Source organism: Pseudochaenichthys georgianus, chromosome 1 (assembly GCF_902827115.2).
Source record: "Pseudochaenichthys georgianus chromosome 1, fPseGeo1.2, whole genome shotgun sequence".
NCBI classification, from domain to species: domain Eukaryota; kingdom Metazoa; phylum Chordata; class Actinopteri; order Perciformes; family Channichthyidae; genus Pseudochaenichthys; species Pseudochaenichthys georgianus.
In genome coordinates this window covers 45,345,971-45,369,031 of record NC_047503.1, presented here as the reverse complement: position 1 = coordinate 45,369,031, position 23,061 = coordinate 45,345,971, and the positions used below count along the sequence as shown (strand labels likewise).

Genomic DNA, 23,061 nt, shown 5'->3' with positions numbered 1-23,061 from the left:
ATTTAACAGCTGGTCTTATGTCTGTGACCCCTCCTCTTGTTCATTGATGAGCCTGAAACATGCACGTGTCAAGGTTCAGAGGCACATTCTGCAAATCGATCATCTTAAGATAAGATATACTTTATTGATCCCAAGTTGGAAACATTTGCGTTACAGCAGCATGTGTAACAGTTGTAAATATGCAGTGGTGTTTATTTGTAAATCATTTAGTATAATCACTAGGGCTGTACCCGAATATTCGACTATTCGAATATTCGTCGTTGGTCAACTATTCGGGTTTTAATTTCATTATTCGGATATTCGTTTTTTTATTTATTTTCAATTCAAATTTTTTCCTAAATGTATGCTATCAATAAAGGCGAATTTCCATATTCTTATACTATATTTATACTTTTGAATTGCACTGTTAAAATGCGGAAATATATACAATCTCAGCCTGTGCTCCTGACATCGCGTTCACTCACAGTCACGAACTCAAACGGCACGCTTCACCTCGTTTCACACACCTGAACACAAAATGCCGAAGACTTCAGCTGTGTGGGACCATTTTAAATTGGACAATGGTAAAGAAGAAGGCAGTGTGCCAAATATGCGACAAGAAACTGGCCTCCCACGGTGGCACAAACAACTCTGAAAAGTCACCGGATGCTGTAAGTACTAGCCTAGCTTAGCTTAGCTGTTGTCAAGTTGGCATGATGAAGCTGCTTTATCCGCCATATTAAACAGTAACGTTACACATGATAAAATCGTGCACTTACTTTGCTTGGAAAAATAGTTGCAAGCAAGCAACCGAATAGTTTTTTTTATATTAGTTTTTCAATTTGATCCGAAATAGTGAAAATAATAGGAGCAATGTGGGAACATCTGGGACTAAGGCATTATTGGCATACAGTTCGTTCATTTATTTTTCGTTCTTCATTTATTTAAATACTGTTACTGTATCGGTAACAAGTATTACACTGCTAGGCCTACTGTTACGGCTGTTATTAAAAGCATTGTGTTTATAACATAAATATGGGTTTTGTACTTTCAGGTTGGTATAAACGTAATTTGGAACCAGATTTGGCTCCCAGGCGCTGCACTGCGGCTCGGTTTAAATGCAAGAGGGACACATTTAGTTTTAATGTATGCGAGTAAGAGGACAATAAATAATAAATATAAATCGTAATAGTATGCTCTTTTGCACTTCTGCTTAACAGCATGTTGTCAGGTGTCTCGGAGCGTGTTTGAAATTATTTATTAAAAAAAAAAAAATCTTTCCGCACCGAATATTCGATAATTCGCTGCTGATTACTAACGCATATCCGGAGCCCGAAAAACGGTATTCGGGACCGCCCTAATAATCGCACAATTCTGTGTTTTATATTTAATAATTCTGTGTTTTTTATTTATTGATTGTTCAATACTGACAAGGTCGGAGATGAAAAAACTTGGGTCGCAGGTTCCTCAACAGTGCATCACAAGACATCTATCAATATGTGTGTACCTCCACCATTAAGACTGTCGTATTCTTGCACCTTTCTTATACTATCTACATAAATCTTATAAGAGTATAATTCATATGTATTATATCAATTAAAATAAGTGCTTCAACATAGTTAACGGACATGTTGACCAGCAAAAACAATTTGAAAGGGAAATGTTGGTGTGTGCATGTTGTGGAAATTGATGTGAGATATTGTACCAAAGAAGTGAGGCAGCATATCTTTGGTATGTTCATTTTAATGTCACCCATCTATATGAGGTGTATTGCATCATGTCATCTCTAATATATGTGTGGAATTATACATTCCTGTGTGTTAATAGTTGAAGGAACAAAAAGTACATTTTTCCTATTGAGAATAGAGAGGTTTTTTTATAGATTCCTGAAACAATGTTCCCTTTTTCTTAAAAGTAGATTAGCGCAATAGTCTTTTTCTTTGACTTTTACCTGTTTATCAAAAGGGTGTTTTTAGGCTATTTTTGAAGAAGGAAGATGCAGAATTAATTGTGAGTTCTGTTGTGAGTGAAAAGATTACCCCTTTGAGTGTTTTTCTGGGTTAAACCATTGATAGGCTTTGCAAATTGCGAGGGACATTTTCCCAGATATAATGATGCGCATCCTGCAGGCCTTCCCAACACCTGTGGCTTTCATAGCGGGAAAACATATGGACTATTGGGTGATAAGCTACATAATAAGAATGTGTTTTGCTTCAAACGGAAAACTGTTTGGTTCTCTGCTGCCCGCGCTGATTCCCTGTGAGACAGCGTTTTGGTATCTCCCAAGTGAAACTCCACCCCTTCCTGTTTGTGTGGGTATTGATAGCTTGTTTAGCTTGTTGTTCTCCCTCTCTTCTCGCGCGGCCCGGACCGGAAGGTCGGGGCAGCTCGTGAACAAGGCCAGGAGTAGGCATACTCCTGACATTACGCATATGATATGGCTTTGTATGGTAATGTATTATATTGTATTGCGTTATTACTAGGGCTGTCAGTCGATTAAAATAGTTAATCGCGATTAATCGCAAATTAATCACAAATTTTTTATCTGTTCTAAATGTACCTTAGAGGAATATTTTTCAAGTTGTTAATACTCTTATCAACATATGAGTGGACAAATATGCTTTATGCTAATGTTTATTATCATTTGAACAATGACAAATATTCTCATGAATATTAAACAACAACCTCTGAACATTACAAATATTCGCCTCAATTCAACCTGGAACCTCTCTCATACAATACAAATGGTGTGTGTGTGTGTGTGTGTGTGTGTGTGTGTGTGTGTGTGTGTGTGTGTGTGTGTGTGGTGTGTGTGTGTGTGTGTGTGTGTGTGTGTGTGTGTGTGTGTGTGTGTGTGTGTGTGTGTGTGTGTGTGTGTGTTCGTTGGAGCTATGTGCAACTCAAGGCATATGCTCGAACGGGAGCTGCCTGGACGCTGCAATCATGTTGCTGCAATCATGAGTGTGCTGACTTCTCCTCCAATGTCCCGCTGTCTGCTTCCTGCATCAAGTCAAGTGCTCGGCGCAGTTGTGGCGAAATGTCGCTCCTCTGTTTTCATTTAAACAGCTCCTTATATCCGTTAGCGCAGCTAGCTAGCACCAGATGCTAACAACAGCAACAATGCACGTAAGGTCTCTCTCTCGCTCGCTCGGGCCACACACACACACACCCTCCCGGTCCTCCCGATGGCCAGTCGGTGCCTGCCGGTGAGCGTGGAAGTGTGGTCTGCCACAAGCGGGCGGCAGGAGCGGGGCTGTCAGCAGATGGTATTTTAAACTTGAAACTCTGAAACTACAGGGCGGCCGAGGAAAAAAAATACACATGCGTTAATCGCGTTAAAATAATTAGTGGCGTTAATTATTTTTTTTCGTTAACGCGTTATTAACGCGTTAACTTGACAGCCCTAATTATTACCTTTTATGATTAAAACAGATTTTTGTTTAACCCCTCGTCCTGGTTTTGAGTGTTCCTTCTTTTAAAGCAAGCTCATAGGAAGGGCGCGGAGAAGTGCCCACTACTCCTTCAATGTATATCCTCTGTGTTTGTGCATGTTTACCCTACCCTATGTATCTAATGAGTGTAAACACAACAGAGTGGAGAAAGACATGTCCCTGTGAGGGATTAAGTATGTCTTGTTCTTCTAAGACACACACAGCTGTATTACATTATAAAGCCAATTTACGTAGAATTTGCTTTTTAATTGCAATAAGCATATGGAAAAGATGCCTAAATAACAACGTACTGATACTGATTTGTAAAAAGGCTGCGTTAATGCTTTGTGAGGTCTATCTCCAACACAATGAGCAACACTTCAAATGTTTGTTTTCTGAATGCGATCGGTTTGATGAAAGCTAACATTGTAGTCGCTCCATCAACACTCGGAATAACTTCATATAATCATAAGTACAGCAGTGACTATACTGTGCAGCTCCTTCAGCGACAGGCTGCTGCACCCCCGCTGTCTCACGGAGAGATACCGCAGGTCCTTCCTTCCTGCTGTGGTCGGACTATACAACCAGCACAGCCCCTAGTTGACCCTGCCCCCCACACACAACAACACAGACTATAACACCCCTTGCTGTTAAATATCAACCAACTATGTGCAATATGTGCAATAAATATATGCCGTTAATAACTGTGCTTAGAGCCGGGACTCGATTAAAAAAATTAATCTAATTAGAGGCTTTGTAATTAATTAATCGAAATTAATCGCATTTTTAATCAAATATACATATTTGACCTGAGAACAGTGAGAAGCAGTTTCCACATGGATGTGACTCCAGGTGGTCGACAGTCGAGTGCAGTCCAGTGAGCCAGGGAGCTGGTTATTCTCTCAGACGTGGACACTTATCCTGGCCCTGAAACCAGTCATCTGGTTGAGTGTGGGTTGGGTCAGGGTGTGGTTCCTTGCACTCGGAGTCGGGCTAACGTCCACGCTAGCTGCTACATGCTAGCTGCTACATGCTAGCTGCTACATGCTTTGCATTTAGGTGATACTTTAGGCTTGATGTGCTGCGGTGATGCACATTATTTTTTGCATAATTTGCACACACCGTGCTCTTGTCGACGCTTCCATCCGTCCGTTTTTTAAAACAAAATGTCCCATCCACGGGGCCGACCAAAGCGGTCTCATCAGCTTGTTCGTTCATGTTTGACTATTGTTCACCGTGGTTTGTTGTTGTTTGAAGTCCCATGCTGAAGTCATGAACGTCAGTTGGTGCTCCAGTATAATCGGTACGCCTGAAACTCATCCAGTGAGAAACGTTCTGCTGTGCAAAAATAAGAGCGATTAAAGTGCGATTAAAATGCGTTAATTTTTGTGTAATTAATTAATCTTAATTAACGCGTTAAAGTCCCGGCCCTAATATACCTGGCTGTGTATTTTGTAAATTGTGTAACTTTTTGTTTTTGTTTTACTTTAATACTTTTTAATGCATGTAACATTAAGCTGTCTCTCGCTCTTTTTCTGCTGTAACAACGTACATGTCCCCTCTGTGGGACTAATAAAGGTATTCTGATTCTGGTTCTGGTTCTGATTATTAGTACCAGACAGTCTCTGGTTTAAACAGGTACATTAATAACCCTGATTTATTATGAGGTACCGTAGATCTACGTTTTCCATCAGACCGTCAGAGACAACAGGAGCAGAATCTCAACACTGACAGGTTTTTGTAACAGAGCGTCACAAACTTTACACTCAAGATGTGTCCCGCTGCACGAATACGCAGGTGACATGAATTTAACATCTTCACTTAATTTGTGTTGCCAGGCACGGATCTGGGTCTCTGCATTGACTCAAAACTCTGTTTTATCTGCTAATGCTAAACACAACCAGTTGCCGGGTTATTGCTGTTATTAATAAACATCTTAAAAATACATATCATAAACATGCCCAAGTAGTTAAATAATGTTTTGGACGATACATTTAGTTTTTGGTTAGTATTAAATCAACATTTTTGCTATTTAAGACCATTTTATGCCATACATACAATGATAATGTAATTTCATATTGAATAATATCATTAGATAATGTTAGCTTACTGTACTCTAATGCATTTTTCCTTTACAAACTGCTCACATGATATCATTAAAGAACAGTTTAATATATTAGATTGTATAAAAACTAAATCCTGTTCAGGTGAGTTTACAGTAAAACAGACTTACTTTGTGTCCGAGGGTCCAGGTGCATTACTGAAGTTTATAGGATCCTCTTTAGACCAGTCACTCTTCAGAGACAGACAGCTGGAGACTGGAGATTTGTCCTCTTCCTCATCTTTTAATCATCACTCATCTTCTCCAGTCTAGCTGATTGGAGGAGGCTCTCATCCCAAGGGACCGTCCTGTACTGAAGCTCTGCCTCCTGAGCCATGACGAACACCAGGCCAGTCGAAGCACACTGGAACACACCTGGACCAGGACACCTGAAGCTGTAGACACACGGGGGACAAGCTACTACACCAAGCCTTCACTGGCCTGTGTTTTGAGTGACAGGTGTTCTGATCAGATTTGGATTTTGGGGAGTTCAAAACCAAAAAGCAGGATTAGGATCACTTTGATATCCGATCAGATCAGGAAATCCAATCCAAGCTTTAATCTGGATCAAATCTTCAAAACGGGTAGTTCAAACCGACAGCACAGGATTGGCCCAACAAACTGGTGGGATCAGGATAATCCAGAGGGGTGGATTTCCAGTGGATTACCAGAGCAACATGTACTGTACAATTTATTTTAAAATATGTTTCAATTTAAATTAGATGGTAAAGTTTGTTAACTGAAATAATACACAATTTTTAGCCTTCATGGGAAATACATTTTATTTTTCCATTTTTGCTCACGTTTGTGGTGGCCTATTTTGTTTTCAACCAAATGTTGATGACATACATTTTTATGCTCATAAAAGTATCACAGCAAAGATTGTCAATCACAAATGTAATTTAGATTAAAGTAAAAAAAGCTTCAACAAAAAAAAAGTCCATCATCTGTCATCACCTTTCAAATAAAAAAATATAATTAGACATTATAGATGTCTCTGCAATGTGATCTCTTGTCTTCCTTGTATTATTTTTCATGTCCACTAGATGGCGCTCGGTAGGATTAAAGCACTGATATTCAGGATCTAGTCATCTTGAAAAGTCGTAATCTGGATCAGGGTGATCCTATCCTGAATTGCTTTGAACTCCAGGGACAAAATCTGTCCGACTTGTCTGATCCAGGATCACACAAAATGGGATTTCAAAATCTGATCGGATCTGATTGAGATTAAACGTTTTGAACTCCTGGGCCCTGATGATTACAGGAGCATCACTGAAGATGTGTCCACGTGCATCAGTATGTGTGTGCATATGTGCAAAAACAAAACAATCCTATACACAGAAACATTATTTTATTTATGTCTGCTAGAAAGAGATGGATGCAATACCTCATGGGGAAAGACATGAAATTAAACACAATAAAATAAATATATATTTTGAATGTGTTAATAATTAATAATGTTCGGTTATGTTAGCATTACCTGTATAAAGATCCAGTTGTGTGTTCAGGTGAGAAGGATTCAGGAGCCTGGAACAAACAAAGTTATTTATTTTGTATTTGAAAAATGCTAATTAGTCATGATCATCTGAGGTCATTGTCAATTTCAAACAGTCAAAACATAGTATTACCAGCCAATCGCAGAACACAAGTACCAGCCAATCACAGCACAGTATTACCAGCCAATCACAGCACAGTATTACCAGCCAATGACAGAACACAAGTACCAGCCAATCACAGCACAGTATTACCAGCCAATCGCAGTATTACCAGCCAATCACAGCACAGTATTACCAGCCAATCGCAGAACACAAGTACCAGCCAATCACAGAACACAAGTACCAGCCAATCACAGCACATCCTTACCAGACAATCACAGCACAGTATTACCAGCCAATCTCAGAACACAAGTACCAGCCAATCACAGAACAGAAGTACCAGCCAATCACAGCACAGTATTACCAACCAATCACAGCACAGTATTACCAGCCAATCACAGAACAGAAGTACCAGCCAATCACAGCACAGTATTACCAACCAATCACAGCACAGTATTACCAGCCAATCACAGAACTGAAGTACCAGCCAGCAGGAATATTTCCCATTTCGTCGGGGATCCAGATATTTTAAATGGCATCGTCATATACATTTATTGAATCAACTTCGTGATATGTAATCCTAGGCACACCTCCCATTAAAAAAAAATAAACAAATTAAATAGAAATATTCATAACTCATAATCAAATACCTGAATCAGTTCGATCAATTGCGAGCGTTATAGCGTTTAACTTGACAGCCCTAACAATTATATATATATATTTCAATTCAGTGGTGAAATAAATACACTTCACTCTTTACAACTGCTCCTCGCTCACCGTTCTGTCCGTCTTCACTTCCTGTTCCACACTGGAGTCACCTGATGGAAAGAAGAGGTGAGAAAAATAATAACTAGAACATTCAGAGACATTTTGACTGAGACTTGTGTGAGCGTCCCGATGCTAACATTACCCCCGCTGAGTAAGTATTAATAGCATTAGTTGAATTGTTAAGTACAACAAAGAATATCCATACATTTTATCTCACTTTTAGCTGACTATTTTAACTGTTATCTATTACATTTTTGGATTATTGTACCACATTCCTGCATCGTTTCTGAACATCTTTAGATTACCACTGGATTTAGTTAACGACCGACGGGTGTGTTCAGATATCAAAGCTCCTCTCCCCTCTAGCCGTGATGTCACCCACTCTAAGTCTTAACGCGCTCCCCCAATCATTCCTATGGCGCAAATGATCGCAGTGTTCTGTGATTTGCGTGATAGCGGCTACAGTAGGTGAATCTCTTATAAAAGACAGAGCAACCCGATCCCGGTCATTCTGGACGTTTTCATGTGTTTCGTTTCAAAGCGGGACGAGTAGCATGACAACATTTGTGGCGAAAGAAGGAGAATGAGATGAGATAAGTATGTCGAATACTATACTGTGTGTGGCTTTGCCAGTCACACAGAATTAAACTTGAACAAAGAGAAACATTGGCCACCAAAATGATTGAATAGAGCTGTAACAAAATGGAATTAAAATATATTGTTGTTGTACTACAAAGACTATTTAAGATGTAATGTACAGTAGCTTGATGAATGGAGGATATGGTTTCAGTACTCACAGGTCTTCTGGATCTTGGCTCTGATCGTCTCGTTATTGATCCTGTAGGGATGAACACAATCCAAACGTTTTAGATCCAGTTTAAAATAAGTGTTGAGTCCTGACTGATCTCATGCTTTACATCCCATGATATCTTCTCTGCGAACACTACGACTGACTGCCACAGCTTTCTGCTGCACTACAGGAAGTAACAGTCATTAGTCTAGAAACTAAAAACAACACGTAAAAAACAGACTACCTTTTCCACTCCTCTGTAAAATATGTCTGTTAGAGTTGATTCCTTATTAAAGTTTGGCTTTGCATCTTCAGCCGGCCTTCGATAGTCGATGGAAGAATGAAAGAGCCTGCAGTCAGTGGGAAACATCACTGATCCGTTGTGATTCCCCCCCAGGAGAAACACCTCCCTGTGTTTAATACAATCCTGCTGAACCAGCAGAGACTGAGTGACCCCTTACTGACCTGAGAGTCTCCAGTCTGCAGTGTGGACTCTCCAGAAGATCTCTCAGCAGCTTCACTCCTGCATCCTGCACCGTGTTCTCACTCAGGTCCAGCTCTCTCAGATGGGAGGGGTTGGACGTCAGAGCTGAGGCCAGAGAAGCACAGCTACTCTCTGACAACCCGCAGCGCGTCAGTCTGAATACAGAAAACATGGAGGATAAATATCAATGTATAATCCAATCAGATGTGTTACTCAATATGAATGAAAACAAAAATCTCTGCGTGAAACAGGGAAATAGTCCCACACTGCCGACATGTTGTATTTTTGTTTTCTTTAGTTCATGTTTTTTTTAATTATATAAACGAACTACGGGTGCCGCAGATATTATGACTGAACGCGAGAACAAATAACAAAAGCATCGGCGACTGCCATCGGTGAATGTCACCTAATTTGCCGATGTGCTGAAGGCAGTAAATAGGGCGAACGTCGGCCGATGCCGATGTCTGGCCGATGTATCGGTGCATCCCTAAAAAAAAAATATTATTTTTAAAAAAGTAAACTTTATCAAATTAGTAAAACTAACATTACTTAAGATGACCTTTATTCAGACGTTATCTTTTACTAAATATTATAAACAGATTTGCTTTTTACAACTAACATGTATTACAGTTCAAGAATCAGTCAACATGTGTCTGTAGTTCTTCAGTTAGTACCGATGAAGGAAAATATGAATAAAAGAACATTTACAACTTAATGGATGTAATATATTTATGTTCAAGAATCAGGTTCAATTACAAAGTGAACATATGAGATCTCCAGCAGTAACACAGAGTCAGTGAACGGACCTGAGAGTCTCCAGTCTGCAGTCTGGACTCTCCAGAAGATCTCTCAGCAGCTTCACTCCTGCATCCTTCAGATCGTTGCCACTCAGGTCCAGATCTCTCAGATGGGAGGGGTTGCACGTCAGAGCTGAGATCAGAGCCCGCACAGCTGATCTCTGACAACTTGCAGTTCCACAGACTGGATAAAGAAAACATGATGTTTAACAGGGTTTTAATGTCAGAGATGATGCAGAAACAATCCATTGATAATCTGGAACTTTAACTTTTATCATATCTTTAACAACGCCTTCATCTCCCTCACAGCTCATCAGTACTGACAGCATCTCCACGTGAGTCTGTGGAAGCTCAAACACTCTCCCTCACACATTCACCTTCTCTTTGCTATTCTGCTGAATATTCAGTCATTAGCAAAAATGGAGAAAATAACAATTAAATGTATTTGTTCAAATTCAGAAAAATCATAAATACAAGCAGATGTATGTTAGTTGTATATGAACTGACCCGAGAGCCTTCAGTCCTGCAGTTTGGACTCTTTAGTCCAGAGCACAGCAGCTCCACTCCTGAATCCATCTGTTTGTTGTGACTCAGGTCCAGATCTCTCAGGTGGGAGGGGTCGGCCTTCAGAGCCGAGGCCACCACTTCACATTCAGTCTTTGAGATTGTACAGCCATAAAGCCTATATGACACATATATTCCAACATGTGTTAAAAAGAGGAGACATTATAATCAGGGCTGCACATAACTGGTGCACCCCCCGCCAAAAAAGGAGCACCGGATCATTTGAAAAAAGCGAGCCATTTAGGTTTCATTTTTTTAATCCGTCATCGAGCACGACGGCGTCTGCGATCCCTCGCTCTGCCCCTCGCTATCGCGTGAAGGGTCTGCTTTATGCGCTCCGCACAGTAACCCTGCTGCGAGGCATACAGTGAACAGTTCATGAGCGTGCTCACTAGCGCACCTCCCCCCCCCGTTCATAAGTCAAGTACCCCTCAAAAAGGTCCGGTTTATTTTATTTTAAGGATGCGCACCATCTCCAGGTGCTCCTTTGAGAACCAGGGCAAACAAGTTATGGGCAACCCTGATTATAATGACCTCAAGCATTTTATGAAAATATATTTGAGTTATGTTCTGATGAGATTAGCTGTTAGTCCATTTTATATAATAATATATTATATAATAATATGTGACTGCTACCAAAAAAAACAGAAATTAAACAAATCACTTGATAATATTAGAGAGTATATATTTAAATGTTAATTAATATTTGGACGTGAATGATGGATGAAGGATGTTTTTGGCTTCTCTGAGCATCTGAAAATGTATTGCACACACAAATACAATAAAGTTTCAATATGTTGAACTGAATACCATCAGCAAGATGCTCCCAGTATCTCAGCATTAAGACATAACTCTGTTATCGGTGGGAAATTATATAGATCTTATTTTTAACTCTAACACATGGTGATAAAAACGTATGTGTCTGTTTAAGGATAAAGAAACTACTAGAAAGTAATAAGTGCTTTCACTGAACTGTAAATACTGCTGTGTGGTGTGATCACACGCTGCTGTGATAAACCTCGAAAGTCCTTCATGTGTTTGACATGTGTGTGTGTCGCTCAAAGCAGTACGAAGAGAGGCGGTACACCTTCTGACCCACATTAGTTTATAAAGGTAATCACATCTGGGACTTACTTGGCTTTTTTGCAGTTCCTCACAGCTGGAATCAGCCTATGTCGTCCCTCGTCTGATGTTTTGTAGTTTGTCAGGTCCAACTCGTCCAGAACCTCCTCCGACATCTGCAGCATGAAGGCCAGAGCAGAGCAGTGGATCTCAGAGAGTTTCTCTGATCTGTTCTCTGACTTCAGGAACTCTGTGATCTCCTGATAGACTGCGTGGTCCTTCATCTCTGTCAGGCAGTGGAAGACGTTGATGCTCCTGTCAGGAGACATTGCATAACAGTTCATCTCCTTCAGGTTTCTGATGGCTCTCTGGATGGTTTCTGCTCTGTTGTCTGTGCGACCCAGCAGGCCTGCTAAGAGTCTCTGGTGGACTCCAGAGAGAGGCCGTGGAGGAAGCGGACAACAGGTCCAGGTGGCCATTTTTACTTTGGAGGGATTTCTCCATGGCTTCCATTAGGAAGACATCCAGGGGTGGGTAATCCTGATCTCTGCTATACCTGTTGCTATAGTCTCCCTGCAGGAAGTCCTGCAGTACCTCTGTGTTCCTGTTGGTGTAACAGTGGAACACGTAGACTGCAGCCAGGAACTCCTGAATGCTCAGATGAACAAAGCAGTAGACTGTTTTCTGGAAGATCACACTCTCTCTTTTGAAGATCTCTGTACAAACTCCTGAGTGCACCAAGGCCTCGGTGACGTCAAGGCCACAGCGCTGCAGGTCTTCTTGGTAGAACATGATATTTCCTTTCTCCAGATGTTCAAACGCCAGCCTCCCCAGCTTCAGGAGAAGCTCCCTGTCAGCCTCCAGCAGCTGCTGTGGACTCGTCTCATGTCCCTCTTCATACTTCTGCTTCTTCCTCTTGGTCTGGACCAGCAGGAAGTGTGAGTACATGTCAGTGAGGGTCTGGGGCAGCTCTCCTCTCTGGTCTGTAGTCAGCATGTGGTCCAGAACTGCAGCAGTGATCCAGCAGAAGACTGGGATCATGCACATGATGTGGAGGCTCCTGGAGCTCTTGATGTGAGAGATGATTCTGCTGGACAGGCCTTCATCACTCGATCTCCTCCTGAAGTACTCCTCCTTCTGGGCGTCAGTGAAGCCTCGTACTTCTGTCACCCTGTCCACACACCCAGGAGGGATCTGATTGGCCGCTGCAGGTCGGGAAGTTATCCAGACGAGAGCCGAGGGAAGCAGCTTCCCCCTGATGAGGTTAGTCAGCAGCACGTTGACTGAGGACGGCCGAGAGACCTCAGACACAACCTCACTGTTTCTGAAGTCCAGAGAAAGTCTGCTTTCATCCAGGCCGTCAAAGATGAGCAGCACTTTGCAGACAGCCAGCTGCTCTGCTGTGACCTTCTGTAAGGTCGGATGGAAGACATGGAGCAGCCGGAGAAGACTGTACTGCTCACCTTTGATCAGGTTCAGCTCCCTGAAGGAGAGCGGGATCACCAGACGGACATCCTGGTTTCCCAAACCCTCGGCCCAGTCCAGAGTGAACTTCTGCACTGAGAAGGTTTTTCCAACTCCAGCGACTCCGTTGGTCAGGACCGCTCTGATGTGTTGGTCAGGTGAGGCTTTAAAGATGTCCTGGCACTTGATTGGAGTGTCATGGAGGGTCTCTTTCTTGGAAGCGGCCTCCAGCTGCCTCACCTCGTGTTGGGTATTCACCTCTTCACTCTGGCCTTGTGTGATGTAGAGCTCAGTGAAGATCCTGTTGAGGAGGGTTTCACTTTGATCAGTTCCTTCAGTCACACGTTCACATCTCCTCCTCAGACTGAGCCTGTGTTCATCGAGAACCTCCTGCAGACCACCATCCGCTGAAAGAGAAGGACGCATCAGAGAATGAGGAAAATGCTTTTGACAATCTAACAATAAAAGAGTGTAAATGTTTTATAAAACAGCTTCATGTCCATCTCTACAACAGTTTACTTAATCAAAAAACAAATGAACCAGGAAGAGGAATAAAACCCTGCGTGTGTTCGGCCTCTTACTTTGTACAGTTCTGCTCTGACTGGCTGTCTGCAGGCCAGCTCTGGATCTGGGTCTTCTCCCACACTGGGGACAGGAGGGGTCTCCTGATGGAGGTTGCTGCTCCCAGTGTGAGGTGATGCACTGTCTGCAGAACCAGTGTCCACAGCTGGTCGAGACTGGATCCTTCAGGACGTCCTGACACACAGCACAGCAGGACAGCTGCTCCTCCACAGGAACACGACTTTTCCTCTTCCTTCTGTGGAGATGAACACATCCGCACTTTACATTAGTGGAGCTGATTATCCCCAATTGTACAACAAAGGCGGTAAATTCTAGTTTGATATTTTTAAAAGGTCTATATCTCTATATAATATATCTTTGTGATCAGGTAGATAGTTTACACTTCACATGATTATAAAACCACAGGGCATCTGGATTCATGATATCACCCAGAAGAACACAGGGTAACCGTATCTGCTGGTAGCTGGAGAGGGGCCAGTTCACATCCTATGCCACTGCCGAGGTGCCCTTGAGCAAGGCACCTAACCTCAAAACTGCTCCCTTGGCACCGGATAAGTGGCAGCCTCTCTGCTCTGCCACCTCTCCTATCTGCATGTGGTTGTGTGTGTGCCGGAGTTTCCGTTAAAATATGCTGAAAACCGGCAAATCTAAATCTCTCAAAATAATTTCCCCTTAGCGCAATACGGCATCAGTCGTGCCACTTTGACAGACAAGAATAGTATGTGACAGAGAAGAAGAGTCAATCATAATGTGGAGAAAGAGATTTATCCTCCTGATGGGGACATTTTGACCCCTCATGTAAACAAATGCATAATGCTGCGCTATACTTTGCCGCCAAACCCCGTTGCCAAGCAACGCTTATTGTTTGTTTAGGTGTCCTTTGATACGCAGGCTGTCATATCATTAGCTAGAACTAGCTAGATCTGATCGATATGGACATAAACGCGAGCGAAGTCTAAGCTCTAATCACACTCTCGCAGACTTTTCCGGTGTTTCTAAATTAGATGACAATGTATGTGTGCCATTTAAGAGGAAGAGATGCCTGTTTTTTTTGTTGTTATTACTGTCAGGAAATATACAACCTAACCCTGGTCCGCCCAGTAGTAATAGTCAGATCGCTACTCCTGCTGATTTTAAAGCTAGGTCTGGGTTGGGTTTCATCCACTTGAATGTGCGCAGTCTGTTAGGTAAACTAGATTTTGTCCGTATCTGGGCAAAATCGACTGACGCTGACGTCATTGTCTTATCTGAAACATGGCTAAATAAGTCTATTTTGGCCTCTGACATTGCCTTAAATGGTTTTAATGTGTATCGTACCGACCGGCCTAATAAAGGTGGTGGCGTTGCAATTTATGTTAAGAATAAGCTCAGTGTAACCACATTAGTTTCCAAATCGATCAGTAAGCAATTTGAATTTTTAGCCATAAATATAGAAGTGGCAAAGGGTCAACAGGTCATGGTAGTGAGTTGTTACAGACCCCCCTCAGCTGTCAAAGACTCCTTGTCTTCACTAGCAAATCTTTTATCACAACTAGACTACAAGGAAATAGTGCTGCTTGGAGATTTTAACTGGGACTGGTTAACTGCAGCGTCAGAGGATTTTAAAAACCTTTGTATCTCATTGAATGTTACTCAGATTGTGGACAGTCCTACTCGCCCAAATATTAAGTCCCCTAATAAATCCTCCCTAATTGATCTCATTTTAACTAATGTTCCCGATAAATATTCATCTGTAGGAGTATTTGCAAATGATCTGAGCGATCACTGTGTTGTAGCCACAATTAGGGACACTAATGGCGCATTTCCACCGTTTAAGCGTCCTGGACCGTCCTCAAGCGGCCAGGCCAGTTTTTGGTGGCATTTCCATATAGCCTAGTACCGGCTAGCGGGTACTTTTCCCCTCTTTTCCGGCCCCATAAAATCGTGGTTCTATCAGACCAGGCCAGGGCTGTGACGTCAACACTCGACTGCTGATTGGTCAGAGAGAATCGTCACAAGATCGCGCGCGAGATCATCCCTCGCGTCACATATATATCAAGAAGCAAGCTTGCAGCATTTTGTAAACGGAGGAGCTACAAAAATGGCAACGTCGAAGAAAAGCACACCGTGGTCGACCAAGGAGGTGACGACGTTCCTACATCTCATTGGGGATGATAAAATCCAGCGGGAGCTCGACGGAACAACGCGAAATGTGAAAGTGTTCCAGGATGTCTCTGCACAGATGTCCGAGCGCGGATTTTCGAGAACTTTCCTGCGATGTAGGGAAAACGGCAACGGCTTTACTGGAGTCCCTGCAAGGTACGCTCACTTCTAACAAAGAAGTCTATTTTATCCTTACATTAATGTTCGACAACCCGTGCTTTTATGGAGCCCCGGAGAGCTACATAGCTAGCTAAGGCAGATAGCCTAGGCAGATAGCCTTAGCTAGAGCTATTGTTTGCTAACACCATATGTGCCATTGTTTACGTTCAGTTTTTCTTTTCTATAGTTGTTGTTGCTATTTAGTATTGTGCTGCAGTAGTTTGTGGAATTAACAAGTCATGTTGCTGTTCTAGATGATTACATTGGGACTCGTGAGGAGGAACATTCCCTAACAACGGTTGATGGCAGTGTTCCGTCCACTTCGTCATCGAATCCAGAACGGACCCCAGCCGAAGAATCGACACCAACTCAACCACCAACACCGAGTGCCATCACGACACCGCAGCGTGTGGTTCTAGGTAAGAAATAGAAATGGCAAAACGACTGGAATTGTTTTTTTGTTTTTTTAAACCGTGGATCATCCGTCGTCAGTAATTAAAATAAGCTATACCACTGTGTGGAAATGCTCTGTTACAAGTAAAGTCTTAGCTAGTAAGCAGCTAGTACAGTTGTGTGTGACATCCTATCATATACATATATTTATATTCATTATCAACAGGCTGGACATAATGTAATTCACTTTCACAATCATTGTAAACATCTAGGGCCAGAACTTTCTTTAGTTCACCTTACTGTTGTTCTGTTGATACATGTTCTTCTTATATCCTTGTGTGACCTGTACCTGTCCTGTGTGTTTTCCTTATTGCTAATTATTATCTTATTGTCACCCAGGCAAGAGGAAACGAGGAGGAGAGGATCGGGCCCAGCAGGAACGGCACCATGACTGGGCAGCCGACGTGGCCCGTCTCCTCCCTGATACTTCAAAAAACCTTAATAGTTATTGTACATATTATATATTTTTTTATCTAGTTAATTTTTAAATGCAACATTTGTACTTCCTTGTTTATTTATTTTCTTTAAAATGTTCATTTTATATTTACAATTCCATGTATATTTATGCTGGCTGCAATTCAGTTTTACATTTTTTATTTGTATTGTTTAATGGCATGCCTTTTTGATACAACATTTGTATTTTTATACTGCCATCAATAAAGTACTTCTTTGACTTATCTTATCTCTTGTTGATAATGAATGGCACCCAACAGAAAAAAATCATAAACATACATGAATTTATAAAGCAATAACGAACACCATCAGTTAGGAAAAAGCCTCTTACTTTTAAGAGATTTAAAGCAAGACATTGAGTTTGCTAGCTTGAGGTCCTACTCTAAAACATTATTACATGTTTATTTTGTAATGGTATTAAGAATACATGATAAATACATAATACATGTAGAAATTGCTCAATTGTAATACCCTCGTTCTACTAGACTCAAACAACACATTCCTTATATATTTCAAAGACGAGAGAACAAAATAAACCTATAACCCATTCAAGCTTTTAACATGTCTAGAAGAAAGATTGAGGTTATATTTAATATATTATTTTATGTTGTGGATACTTTAGTCTCCATCCATGTTTACAATTGTCCACACTATTTTACACTTGCATTTATGAATATAGTGTTGCCGTGTTTTACACTTTAGTATTTATGTTTATAGTTAGCTTTGATATTCGCTTAATTGATTAGAAAGATTTTCTTTTCATGATCTGATATTTCCTCAAATGTCATTATGGGGCAGTACTTACTGGTGCTTGAATTTCAAATATTCAATTCAGATAATATTTGTTTAAAACATTTGACAAACACATGTATATGAAAGAAAAAGGATGTATTTATGTTCAATACAATGAATACAATGCAATGCTTGCTGTGATCACTTTCCTTCTTGCTGTGATAACAAGCCACACACCAAGAAACAAGTAAACGATCGCTTCCACATCCTCCATTGTTGTGTGTGTTTTGTGAGTTGTGTCGCATTGAAGATGACGCCACTGCAGTTTTACCCAGCGTCGCTCCGACCAAAAGCTGATCGCCCCGCCTACACTGCGTTGCTACCCCAGGTCCTAAACTGTAATGGAAATGCGCCACGGCCTCGGCCGGCCAGCGAGGCAGCCCGAGGCCTGAGCGAGGACGCTTAGGGACGCTTAGGGACGCTTAAACGGGGCTACCCCGTTGCAGTGGAAATGCGCCATAAGGTCCAAAAGTTTAAACCTCGCATTATCATCAAGAGACAAAAAACATTTTGTGGAGCAGGGTTTAGTGCATGATCTGTTTGATTTTGATTGGGGTAAAATCGATCTGTGTGCTGATGTAGAAGCTGCATGGTCTTATTTTTATCTTGGTTTTATGGAGATCATTGATAGACATGCACCCCTGCGTACATTTAGAGTGAAGGGACGAGACAATCCTTGGTTTTCTGCTGAGCTGTCTAGTCTCCTTCTTGAGAGAAACAAGGCCTGGGCAAAGGCTAGGAAATCAGGCTCAGAGGTAGAATGGCTGCGTTTTAGGCAGCTAAGGAATAGCTTCACTTCAAATGTCAAAAGTGCAAAGTTGAAGTACTATTTGTCAGTTACCACAGAAAACCTAAATAATCCTAGGACATTTTGGAAAGCAATAAAATCGATATCAACCGGTGAGATCCGTAATGAGCTACCTCCGTGCCTTACCACAGCATCTGGCTCTATATCGGACAGGGCCACTATGCTAAATTGCTTTAATGAGCATTTTGTGTCCTGTGGTTCTCTATTTGATTCTGTCACTAACTCTGCTTCTGTGAACACCACAGTCTGTGACTCTGAACAACGTGGTCTGGAAAACCCTTTCAGTTTTACCTCTTTTACTGTTGATGTTGTTCATGAAGCCTTATCTAAGCTAGATCCTAGGAAACCGGCCGGCCCGGACAACTTAGAACCTTTCTTTTTAAAGATAGCTGCAGATTTTATTGCTCCACCTCTTACTTCTCTTTTTAACCTCTCCCTCAACACAAATTCAATTCCAAAAGTATGGAAGTCTGCTTATGTCTTGCCTTTACTGAAAGGAGGGGAGGCAACTATTTTAAATAACTATAGACCCATCTCTAAGTTGTCAGTTCTGGCTAAGGTTCTTGAACGCCTAGTGAGTGAACAGGTAAAGGAAGTTTTTATGTAAAAAATGACATCCTGTCTAATCATCAGTCAGGCTTCAGAAAGGAAACACGCACCATCACTGCCACGTTGAAAGTGGTAAATGACATTGCTAGTATTTTAGATAATAAGCAGAGTTGTGCAGCTCTGTTTATTGACCTTTCCAAAGCGTTTGACACCGTCGATCATCTCATCTTAAAGCAGAGGCTACTCAGTATTGGCATATCCAGCCATGCAGTGGGTGGTTTGAGAACTACCTCTCTGAAAGGTCCCATGTGTTCACTTTGATGGACTGTCTTCTGAGTGGTTAAACATTTCTAATGGTGTACCACAAGGTTCTGTTTTAGGACCACTTTTATTCTCCATATATATTAACAGCGTAGGTGATAATGTGGATGAAGCTACTTTACATTTTTATGCGGATGATACTGTGATCAGTGATGTACCTGAACGCGTTCAATGAACGATCGTTCATGAACGCGTTCATATTTTGGGCGAACGTGAACTGAACGTACTGTATTTCCGCGAGATGAACGTAATTGAGAACGCGTTCATTCTCAGCGCTGTATAACGGCGTTCAAAAGTGCGTTCATTCTCAGCACTGTATTATAACGGCGTTCAAAAGTGTGCCAGATTTCATATGCCTTTCAGCCGAAAACCCAGTTAAAACACACCGTAAACAGGCTTCAAAATAATGCGGAAAACCACCCAATCTGGCAACAGCAAGCTGCCTGTGACGCGTACGCGCCTGTCACCCCTGGCTGTCGCACTAAAATATAAATATACTAAATATATCAGACTCCTCACAACAAACAATGTGGAACCGCGGAACCGGCGAGCATTGAATGAATGAATGAATTAGTATGGACGAAGCCGAGAGCAGCTGCAGCAGCACTCGCTCAGAGTGAGACTCTACGGCAGGGGTGGGGAACCTCCGGCCTCCGGCCGTATACGGCCCGCGAGACAATTTGGTACGGCCCTCGAGGTAATTTATAAACACACGCAAAAAATAAAAAAAATGAAAGAAATCTAGACCGCAAAAAAATTAAACAAGCGAGTGCCTGTTTTTCCTGGCCAAGGTCAGGGTCCTTGAACACAACACGAGCCTAACGTGTCATCACGTGGTATATGTCTCGACTGACAGGGGTGCAGTTCTGACGGAGAGCACCAGAACGCCACTCCAGCACTTCAGAAATTGCAGTACCGATAAGTCCATACACATGCCGCAGTTTCTGCGTGTCTGTGTCTTTAGTTGAAAGCCCAGTGGCGATCTGCTCATCTGTCATACTGATCAGACAGTCAATAACTGTGTTGTTATCATTAGCATCTGGTTAGCTAGCTATGCTAACGAATATAAGAAGCTTTGTCTACAACCAGTGAGGTAAAGGCACATCTTTATATGATCATTATAGTTATAAAAAAAATAAGAGAATAAAGTAAACAGGTATAAAATACTATATGACAGTTATTAATAAAGAAGAATACAGTTTGAAAGGGGAGTGATTTGTCAAATATCCATAAATTAAAAGAAAATCTGCTTACAGTTGTGTTTGGGTGTTGAGAGATGTGTCCATAGATCTCCTAATGTTGCTCTCAAAGTGCAACAAGTCTTCCCAGGGGAGCATGCCCCCCGGACCCCTCTAGAGGAGGTTAGGTCCCCCCCACTTAAACCATGTTCACATGTATAGGAAACTAAATACATTTGCACACATCTTGTGTCCATATCCTTCTGTTTTGGTGGTCACGCCACACCCTGCACGTGCCTCCATACGCGAGTCATGGTGAGATATCTGGATTAGGAGGTTGCTTTTTCTTTGCACAGAATGAAATGAATGGGCTGTGATTTTAGTTTTTTTAAGCAGAGGTCAATAACTTGTACGGCCCTCTGAGGATATTGTAAACATTGAAATGGCCCATTAACATCGTACAGGAGACAAATAATAGCTCGCAGCAACGTATTGAAAAAAGAACTATGAACTATAAATTAGTTCATTTTTGAAACCATGAACTTTAGTTCAACATTTTGAATTATGAACTATGAACTGAACTAGTTCATTTTAAAATGTGTGAACTGTGAACTGAACTAGTTCATGTAGAAAGTGAACTTTCCCAACACTGACTGTGATGTATTGTGCAGGTCCCTCCATTAAGGAGGCTGTTGTTAAATTACAGGCTGTTTGTAACACTATTCAGACTCAGCTCTCTGAATTAAAGCTTCTTTTTAAATGTGGATCAAACCAAGGTAATGCTCTTTTCTAAAGCTAAAAAGACACCAGAGCCTGTTTTAGATATTGTAACTACGCAAGGAACAAAACTTGAAGTTGTTGCCTGTTACAAATACCTTGGTATCTGGCTTGATGATTGTCTCACTTTTAAACTTCATGTCAATAACCTGCTTAAAAAACGGAGGGTGAGGCTAGGGTTCTTTTTCAGAAACACGTCCTGTTTCTCGCTTGAGGCCAGGAAAAGGCTCTGTGACCTTTGACCTGTGCTGGACTCTGGGGATCTGGTCTATATGAATGCACCGGCCAATTGCCTGGTCAAGTTAGATGCTGCGTATCACAGCGCACTGAGATTTGTGACAAACTGTAAAGCATTAACCCATCACTGTACCCTGTATGCAAGGGCTGGTTTGCTTTCACTAGCTGTACGGAGGCTCAGTCACTGGTACATTTTTATATACAAAGCCATGCTAGGGAAACTTCCATCTTATATCTGCTCCCTGATCTCACGGAGAATTGTAAGTGGCTACTGCCTGAGATCGAATGCTGTGGTTTTATTAAATGTGCCAACTGCTAGGACTGTCTTAGGGAAGACAGCTTTTAGATGCGCAGCTCCTCTGTCTTGGAACAGTCTGCAAATTAAATGGAAACTGAACAATCTGGTGCCACTAAATGTTTTTAAAGCTCGGTTGGATGCTACTCAATCGGAAGCTGTTGGTACCTGTTTATGTGGATAATTTTGTAAATGATGCTGAATGATGTCCTTTTGTTGTTCTGTTTCATGTGGAACTACTTGAGCAGGTCTCCCTTGGAAAATAGATCAATGATCTCAATGGGATTTTATCTGTATAAATAAAGGTTTGAAATTAAATGAAGTCTAATCGTCAGCTGCTGCTGATGGAGACACGCAGCTCTACCAACCAAGTCTCACAAAAAAACGTGTAATAACTACTATTTACTCAACAATAACACATAAGTATCCCTGTGTTTATTTATTTTTTCGAATAATAAACACAAGTTGGAGTCCGTCAGGACCGAGGGTCGGAACAGCTCATTTGCTTTACAGAATATTACACCCGGAAGTAAGTATTCTCTCCGCTTCGCTTGACAAACCCCGTGATAGTCCTCAAGCTCTGTGATTGGATGTTTGAGTGTGCGCCCAGGGTTACGCCGAGCGCCGAACAGCACTTGAAATGGGATGGAACCACGGCAGCCTGTCCAAAACTGGATTTGAACGGGTCCACCGCGTCCCCGTCCCCCCCCACCCCGTCCCCACCCCGTCCCCAGAACTACACATGCTGGCTATTCTGTTTCGCAACATGTTCTCTATGGCACGTCTCTACTGGGAGTTGTAGTTTTAAAAGACGTTTTCGTATTTCCCATAATAAGAAGTTGCCAGTATTAAACTTTGTACAACCCTGGAGGTTTAGGGGACAGGAAACACTCACATTTAAAACATATAATTAATAAATGGGTGAAAATTGCTTGCATTAATATATATACCCACATGCCAGCTAAGGTCAGAAGAGCTTTATTTAACAGCTGGTCTTATGTCTGTGACCCCTCCTCTTGTTCATTGATGAGCCTGAAACATGCACGTGTCAAGGTTCAGAGGCACATTCTGCAAATCGATCATCTTAAGATAAGATATACTTTATTGATCCCAAGTTGGAAACATTTGCGTTACAGCAGCATGTGTAACAGTTGTAAATATGCAGTGGTGTTTATTTGTAAATCATTTAGTATAATCACTAGGGCTGTACCCGAATATTCGACTATTCGAATATTCGTTCGTTGGTCAACTATTCGGGTTTTAATTTCATTATTCGGATA

The 23,061-nt window shown here is 41.7% G+C and overlaps 1 protein-coding gene across 1 annotated transcript in view; it reads right to left on the bottom strand.

Annotated features, from left to right (window-relative positions):
* Positions 1–23,061, bottom strand: part of LOC117450974 (uncharacterized) — a 52,984-nt gene that overhangs the window by 20,899 nt on the left and 9,024 nt on the right. Inside the window, 13 exon segments of the mRNA XM_071204167.1 lie at positions 5,644–5,753; positions 5,786–5,906; positions 6,992–7,038; positions 7,884–7,924; positions 8,672–8,712; positions 9,130–9,303; positions 9,955–10,091; positions 10,093–10,130; positions 10,455–10,627; positions 11,644–11,998; positions 12,001–12,033; positions 12,036–13,442; positions 13,617–13,852. Of these exon segments, the coding sequence (XP_071060268.1) occupies positions 5,644–5,753; positions 5,786–5,906; positions 6,992–7,038; positions 7,884–7,924; positions 8,672–8,712; positions 9,130–9,303; positions 9,955–10,091; positions 10,093–10,130; positions 10,455–10,627; positions 11,644–11,998; positions 12,001–12,033; positions 12,036–13,442; positions 13,617–13,852 (2,913 nt within the window).